This window comes from Siphateles boraxobius, unplaced genomic scaffold (genome assembly GCF_051911475.1).
Source record: "Siphateles boraxobius isolate OS27281-9 unplaced genomic scaffold, OSU_SipBor_1 22, whole genome shotgun sequence".
NCBI classification, from domain to species: Eukaryota; Metazoa; Chordata; class Actinopteri; order Cypriniformes; family Leuciscidae; genus Siphateles; species Siphateles boraxobius.
In genome coordinates, this window is record NW_027508833.1 from 39,699,745 (window position 1) to 39,708,255 (window position 8,511).

The following is an 8,511-nucleotide window of genomic DNA, read 5'->3' on the forward strand; positions in this document are numbered from 1 at the left end:
ACTGCATCCGCTGTGAGACCAAATGCTCGCTGGATGAAAGAGAAAACGTAAGTGCTCTACTGGGAAAGTTCTCACTCCGTCCGCTGTGAGACCAATGCTCGCTGGACAGAAAGAGGAAATTGAAAGAGGAAAAATGAGTACTTGCCCAGGAGATTTTCTCACACTGCATCCGCTGTGAGACCAAATGCTCGCTGGATGAAAGAGAAAACGTAAGTGCTCTACTGGGAAAGTTCTCACTCCGTCCGCTGTGAGACCAATGCTCGCTGGACAGAAAGAGGAAATTGAAAGAGGAAAAATGAGTACTTGCCCAGGAGATTTTCTCACACTGCATCCGCTGTGAGACCAAATGCTCGCTGGATGAAAGAGAAAACGTAAGTGCTCTACTGGGAAAGTTCTCACTCCGTCCGCTGTGAGACCAATGCTCGCTGGACAGAAAGAGGAAATTGAAAGAGGAAAAATGAGTGCTTGCCCAGGAGATTTTCTCACACTGCATCCGCTGTGAGACCAAATGCTCTCTGGATGAAAGAGAAAACTTAAGTGCTCTACTGGGAAAGTTCTCACTCCGTCCGCTGTGAGACCAATGTTTTTTTTTTTTTTTAACTCACTCGATGAGGGTTTGGTGGGCTTTTTTAATGTGGAACCGGTTGGTCCTGATATAGCTTTGGAAAGCATCGGAGGACCATCTCCCAAGGGCTTGAATCTGCTGTTGGGAGAGGCCTTTTTGGGCTGCTGAAGTTGCTGCCCCGATGCGGAATGAGTGACTTGAAAAATTCTTTGCTGGAATGCCTGACTGTTGGAGAACAGATTTGAGGTGTTTCTGGAACCAAAAACGTGTCACAGGTTTTTTAGATTCGTCTAAAAACAGGGGTTCCAGAGGAGATTTAGAATCCCTTTCTCTTTGAATCCCTTTAATCAGGAGGGAGGTTTGTGAATTGTTCATCTCTGCGGAAGGAGCGCCGTACATCAATTTATGGAAAAACTGGATGCCGCTCAAATAACCTTTGATGGACCCGACTTGTAGGCCCTTAATGATATTAAGGTAGGAGATAAAAAAGGTGATTGAAAGAAGAGAAAAATCAGGGAAAGGCAAGTTATAAGAGACATGGAATGTTTTAAAACATCTCCAAGCAGTAACGTAGGATTGAAGGGTCCTGGGAGATACTGCTTGGAGGATACTGTCGAGTGATGCGTCAAGCAGGGGTTTTAATGGGTGGGTTACGGGAATATTAGTTCTGAATAGCGAGGAACTAGAGTTGGGAATTGATCCGCCTCTGGAGCCAGCATCCTGAATTTCTGAAACCGAAAACGAGACAGAGAGTCAGCAATTTGGTTTTTTGACCCAGGGATGTGTTTAGCAATGATAATGAATTGGTCGCAAGCTGAAATCCAGGTGAGACGCCTTAAGAGTGGCATTAGAGCAGGTGAATGGGAACGGCCTTTGTTAATGCAATACACTGTTGCGTCATTGTCGCAATGCACTAAAACGCTGCTAGTGGCCCATTCTTTTCCCCACAGGAAAGCTGCTACTACGAGAGGGTAAAGCTTGAATAGAGCTGAGGATTGAGTTTTGTCCTGGAGCTGTGGTGGCCACGGAGCCGCGAACCAACGACCTTGATAAAATCCCCCGAACCCGATTGAGGGGGCGGCGTCTGTGAACAATTGGATGTCAGTGGGGGATGAAACAAGGTTGTTGTAGAAAAAGGATAGGCCGTTCCACTGTTTTAGAAATGTTAACCATAGCCTGAGTTCGTCGCGACATACTTGAGTTATAGAAATGCGGTCTTCTAGCGAGTGGACAGAGGACGCGAGTAAGAGGAGATGTGAGATGAAGGGGCGGCCCTGCGGGATGATGCGTATTGCGAAGTTTAGATGTCCGAGCAGGGACAGGAGTTCGCGTTTTGATAATTTGATTTTTCAAGGAAAGTAGAAGAGACGAGGATTATTCGGTTGATTTTTTCTTTGGGGAGGGATGCTTGGAATTTGTCTGAATCCAAATTAATTCCTAGGAATTCAATGGATGTTGCAGGGCCCATGGTTTTTTCCTGTGCTATAGGAATTCCTAGCTCAGAGAAGACGTTTTGTACCGTAAGGATGTGCGCAGCTGGAATAGCATCGGGAGGCGAGATTATTGGAAAATCGTCTAGCAGGTGAATGAGGTAAGGAATGGCGTAGTTGTTCGACAAGATCCAGCAAACGGCTTCTGATAGCATGTCAAATATTTTAGGGCTGCTTTTGCATCCGAATGTTAAACGTACTGCGAAGTAATATTTCCCGAGCCAGCGAACTCCAAATAGGTGCCATGAACCTGGATGGATAGGCATTACTTTGAAAGCAGCTGTAACGTCGATTTTTGCAAGCCAAGCACCCCGACCTGCGATTTTGATCATGTCGATAGCCTGATCTATGTCGTGGTATTTGAGTGAAAATTCATCGAGCGGGATCAAGCTGTTTATGCTTGGGAACGGAGAATTGTGCGGGGCTGACAGGTCGATTATTAGGCGTTTTTTACCCGAGAACTTCCTTGTAGCCACTCCAATGGGGCTGATACGAAACAGATTAAATGGAGGATTGTCGAACGGACCGATCATAAAGCCTGACTCAACTTCTTTTTTGATCAGTTTGTCTACAACTTCAGGTTCCATAAGGGCGGATTGGAGATTATTACATATGATGTTTTGGGAAAGCGGGCATTCTAAGCCGGGTTTAAAGCCGTTTTTTAGGCCTGACAGCAGATAATCGGTAAATTCGGCATCCGGGTGATGAGCTAGTTCGAAGTGCATGCGCGAAATATTCACAGGAGTCGCCAAATAATTTTTTGATTTTTTATTCACAGACTTGAAGACTGGACATACAATGCGAGCATGGGCGCCGCCACAAAAGCTGCAGATGTGCATAAACCGGCAGCGCGCTCTTTGACATCTGCCCGCGTTGAAATGATTACAAGGCTGCCTGCTTTCATCAAAAGCAGAGTCCTGCATTGCGCTGGTGGTTGCTGCGCACGGCACATAGCTAGTGGATTTAGCATGGCTTGTTCCCACGTAGGGAAGAGAGGATGGGTTAACCTGTGGGCACGATAAGGTTGAGTGCGCCACTGACCTGCAAACTGCACAGGTAATGTTTTTGCAACCTAAAAATACCCTGCTGTGGAGATCCGAGTCAAGTGCACCCCAGTATGTGCACTGATTCCATTGTGCGACTCGCACGGCACTTTTTGCAGAAAAAAGTTTGTGGTACGTGTAGAAATGCCCGCCCCCATAAGACAGCGCGAGTTCGGCAATGATTGCTTGATAATCGTTCAGTTCGCGCCGCCTGTGGGGGAAGGCTGAACAGATGATTTCAGTGAAACGTGAAAAAGCGATCGTGAATTCGGGAAATGAAAGGACGCGAGATGAGTGCGTGTTTGTGTTTTTTTTTTTTAACTGAAAAATCACCGCAATCCACTTGGCGGTCTGATTCAGCTGCAGGGAGGAGAGACAACAGAGAAGAGAGGTCTACATCCGTACCTGAGAGGATCTGAGCGCGGATGGATTGAGAAACTGGTGCGGGTTCCATAGCAACTGCGTTGGGCGGCACGGGCATCGGAGTGGCTGTGAAAAGAGAATATGGTGATTTAGTTTGTATGATAGAGCTGGGAAGGGTATAATCCGGAGCTGCGAATGTCAGCGGTGCCCTTGTGATTGGATGACCTGCTGTAAATTGAGAAGAAAAGTTAGTCGGAGGAAGTGAGGGATGATAGAAAGCAGTGTGAGCTTGGGCTGCGAGCGGAGGCGGGCCCGCACTTGTTTGAGTTACTTGTGCTGCAGGCCACTGGAAGTGGGCGGGGTTGTAACCTGTTGGGTAGAACTGTTGACATTGTTGGGTCTGTGATGCTAGCGGCGATAGCTTCGCGCTAGTGTCTGCAACTGGAGCTGGAGGCCACTGAAAAGGAAACGGGTTATGTACAGCAGGAGAATATAACTGAGCGGCTGCGGGGAGGCCGCTGGGCCCGGCTGTACGTGGTGCTGCGGCGGCGGAAGCAGAGGTGGAGGGCTGGGCCTCGTCAAAAGGTGGTAGTGGACCTGCCGTGATGAAAACTGGAGCGCGGCCCTGGCTCGCTGAGGGCCTGTTGCTGCGGCGGCTCGATGGGCGAAGCGAGCCGCGTCCTGTGCAGGGAGACGAGGGTGGTGACTGGGCAGGCGAATTTTGAGCCCTGCGGGCTTTGCTGTGCCTGTGGGTCGTCTTAGGAGTTGACTTTAAGGAGACATACAAATCATACAGCTCCGCTTTATTCATTTTCCTTGAAGCTTGTAAATCGGAGTTACCCAGCGCTTGCCTCAATCCAGCTACAGTCCATTTCCCGATGGATGGGATTGTCGGGACGGCCAAGCGGTAGGAGGAAGCTGGGGAAGAAGATGGAAGTCTTGCCGGGGGCGGCGAAGACTGGTCATGGCGTCTTGATGAGCGCCGGGCTGATCGGGCCGGTGTGCGGCCGCGAGGAGAGGACGGGGGCTCAAGTGGGCCGACCGGCGTAGGAGGGATGACCGTGGGATCGACGGAGTGAGAAGATGCACCCCTGGTGATTTCTTGGTCGGAAGAGGAGCTCGTAGGAGACATAGTTGCAAGTAGCTGAGCAAAGAAGCGAATACTAAATGCTGCAAACTGTCAATGGATCGAGGTAAGACTGCTGAGTCTATATGTACCCTCTTATCATTGATTGCTGATTGCTGTCCACTCGTGTTAATTATCTGAACGTGCTCCTCCCGAACTTAGTTAATAAAACTTCATTAAAACTGTTGGCTAACAGACACTCGTGAAAAACTGATGCTAATTATCTGGGAAACATTCTCTAACAGCAGCCAAATTGTCATTGTTTGTGTCAAAACAAGTTGTGAATTTGTTGTAACATTAAAACAGGAGATCATGAGTTACTCAGGGCTCAAAGTGATGCTCAAGCTCCAGTAGTTTCCTCTGTGGGGGAACGAAACTTTCAGGAGATGTTGTAGCAGAATCACATGAACCATTGTAGGATATGCTTTTTTTCATTGGTTGTTGCGTTAAATCTTACCCAGATATAATGGTGCTATTTTCTGATTGGTTATTATGTAGCCCCTTTCTTTTTCTGATTGGCTGCTTTCTCGACTAAGAACTCCAGGGGAGACGCGCTTGATTCCTGCCGGGTCTATAGTGAGAGCGGTGCGGCCAGAGACACTGCGGCATATTAAATATATTATAAATAGTTTATCCGCATGAGAAATACAATGTGTGGCGGGAGTGCGTGACAAAAGACCGAAATGAGTGACTGTCACACCAAACGCGTGTCACTTGAGAGCCCTGAGTTTAGATCAATTTCTTCTTGTTTCTGCAACCCTGCTGTGACCCGTTTTTAAGATCACATGAAAATTACCCAACTAAATTCTGAAAAATAATGCATTTAATATAATTAATTTAATAGGAATCAGTTACACAAATTAAGAATTAAAATTTTACCGCCTATAGAAAGTAAATTGTATTTCATTTACAAAGAAATGTAGTGTACATTTTCATTATTTCAGCAGTAATTACTGATAAAATAATAATAAAAAAAAAAAACATAATTACCAAGGCAAATATCCAGACACACAATGCAGTCGAGCACACTAACTGGATTTCAAAGAGTGATTGGGTTCTGGATCTGGAAAAATTATGGGGCTATATTTGTGCTATTACTAGAATTTCAGGTAACACTTTAGAATACGGTTCCATCATTAACGAATAACTACACAGGAACAAATGAGTAAAACAATATTAACATTCTATTAACTACAACTAACTAACAACAAGCAGTTCACTACTATTTGTTCATGCTGTACCTCCCAGAGGACTACTGAGAACTACTGTATACAGGTTCATAATTGATGTCAATAATGCATAATATATAATTAATTCTAAAGTGAAGATCATCGTAACCCACTAGTAATGACTGAAGTCATTGTAAACCTTTGTCGTTTTTGTAGAAAGAATATCTAGGTATTTGTTGAAAATATTGATTCTTTATTGTTGTTTTTTATAGTTGTGTTCTTTTGCACTTAAATATATTTGAAACATTTGTTTACTTTAAACAGTTTTATTGTTTATGGTATTTAAAATGTTATTTTTGTAAAAGGTCATTGAACCTCTTATTAAGAGGGCAACATTTAAGTATGTTTATCTTTTCAACATGTTTTTGTATTGTAATTGAATACTTCTATAAAAGTTTCAGCAATTATTGTGATATGAAAACTTGACACCTTCACATGCATAAAGAGAAATAGGCCTACATTTTTTTCTTCACTTATACATGGACATATTCGTCGTTCAGATTTTTGTCAATATTTTTGGGTGAAATATTTCCTGCTGCTAGTGTTTTAAAGTATTCCTGTCATAATAGTTAGCATCCTGTTGCGCAACAGATGATGAAAAAACCCCCCACAAAATCGGATCTAATCCTTTAGACTGAGATAAATCAAACAAAAATATGATTTAAACATTTCAAAGCAACTCCAAAGGGCTTGTGAAAAAGGTATTTTTGGAGAAAATGGAGTTCATTTTTCGTTCAGACTATTGAAAAGTTGGATATAGGCAAAATAAAGTCAAATTTTTAATGTCTGTCTGAACAAGGCCTTAGGCAATGTGTCATGCAATGATACAGAAAGTTAAAAATGAAACTGGCAAGCCGTAGACAAAAAGAACAATTTAGCAGAAATCATTCACTGAATCACTGACATTAGAGAAACTTAAGCTTGTACACAATTATCAACTTCAGAAACATCATGAATACGATATGTATAAATTATGCCTCAAAGACTTTTGTCATTAGAATTAGTAAAAGGTAATAAAATAGAAAATACTTCTCCAAAAGAGTCAGTATAGTAGGCGGACTAAAATTGAGTCTGGGAGATAAAGGGCTGCGTATGAAGCGCGCCTCTCCAGCGGCACAGCAGGTGTAATGTGACAGACGACTGATTCATGATGCGTAGTTTATTTCGGTGTCCATTAGCTCAGGAGAGAGCAGAAGGTTCAGTCTCTCAGACACCAGAGTGCTGGAAACAAGCACAACTGTATGAGGAGGTCATGCGTGGCCTTTCCCTGGCCTCTGCACCCCTCGGGTCTCTTACTTCACTTCATCAAACACCTCTGGCCCCCTGTGGCTGGAAACTCATCTGTTGTCAAATCGAAGCAAAGAAAGTCTTGCTGTCTACATCATTGCCCACCCAGAAGTCCCAATTATATACAGTTTGTCTGAACTAGTTATAGGCTTTAAGTTATATGAACTAGTTATAGGCGTTAAGTCCACAGATCAGCAACATTCACCATGGATTTTACTGTAGTAACACTCACTGTAACCATGGAAGTTTGATAGAAATAGTAAAATGCTTTCAAGAACATCACACATCTTTTTCCAGCACTTCAAAACTCAAATATTATCATATTTAAAAAAAGTTATTTTTAATGTGACGACCAAAACATTATTTCTTCAACCTTCAAAGATTACCCCCATTTATAAAACTACAAATTTTAAGATATAGGAAAACTCACAAACTCAAAATTTTTCTTTTAATAAATAGGAAATTTCTCTTGCATTTCTTTCTTTTGCTGTATCGAAAACGTACCGAACCGTGACACCGATGTATCGTATCAAATATATATTTATCTATTAGGGGTGTAACGGTTCACAGAATTCACGGTTCGGTTTGATACGATACATTGGTGTTACGTTTCGGTACGTTTTCGATACAGCAAAAGAAAGAAATGCAAGAGAATTTTCCTATTTTCTAGTTTCCGCTAGAAAAAAATGGTGCCGGTTGCCTCTTAATTAGTCAAGTTGAGGAAAACTGGCGGCAGGCTATGTAACTTAAAAAATGACATAATCAGGTTGTATAGAATGCAACATGTTTGCAGTGGCGGCTAGTGATGATTATTTTTGGGGGGGCGGGGCGGAAATAAATTTCAGATTGCTGTTTGAGGTCTCTTACCCCCGTTATTGTCCACAAAACTTCAGTGCCGACACGTTTCTCATAACACGCGCGGGTGAAGCTCGTCCTCTGTCACTGGCTGCTGCCGGATTTGTAAATCGGGTCGGTCCGGTCCGTTTTTTTTTTGTTTTTTTTTCAGCGAACGTCTTGGGAAAAGTTTTTTTTGTAAATCAATGACGGGTTGAATTTGGTTTAACTGCTGCCATTATCTCTACGAAAGTGATCAGCCTAGCAAGGTTTTGTCGAAGTCGCCTGCGCACTCGCAGTAGTGGCCAAGAGCGTAAAGTTGAATGACAGGTGACGAGAACCAATCAGATTGGATCAAATAACATGTATCAAATTCTGATTCGCCAGGGACGGCGGCGCCCCAGCGCCCTTATTGACGAGCCGCCACTAGCCTAACTTTCAAATAGACGGAAAAAAAACATGAGCGTCCGGTGGTGGTGGTGGAGCTCTGGCTCTGGACATCCGAGGCTTCAGGCGTTCCTGATTCACCATCGTCCGTCGTGTCTGGCCTCTGAATAACGCTTTTAAGGCCCCG

At 43.8% G+C, this 8,511-nt stretch overlaps 1 protein-coding gene across 1 annotated transcript; it reads right to left on the reverse strand.

Moving 5' to 3' along the window:
* Positions 1-601: 601 nt before the first annotated feature.
* LOC143746387 (uncharacterized) lies at positions 602-7,979 on the reverse strand. Its single transcript, XM_077238197.1, has 2 exons — positions 3,504-7,979; positions 602-1,293 (listed from the first exon to the last, which is right to left on the reverse strand). The coding sequence occupies exons 1-2, from the start codon at positions 4,591-4,593 to the stop codon at positions 602-604; spliced, it is 1,782 nt and encodes a 593-aa protein (XP_077094312.1). The 5' UTR covers positions 4,594-7,979.
* Positions 7,980-8,511: the final 532 nt, after the last annotated feature.

Coding starts and splice junctions, on each gene's coding strand:
- LOC143746387 (XM_077238197.1), bottom strand. CDS start 4,593: ATGTCTCCTACGAGCTCCTCTTCCGACCAAGAAATCACCAGGGGTGCA. Junction 1,294..3,503: donor CCGCGCTCAGATCCTCTCAG/GTACGGATGTAG, acceptor TTTCGGTTTCAG/AAATTCAGGATGCTGGCTCC.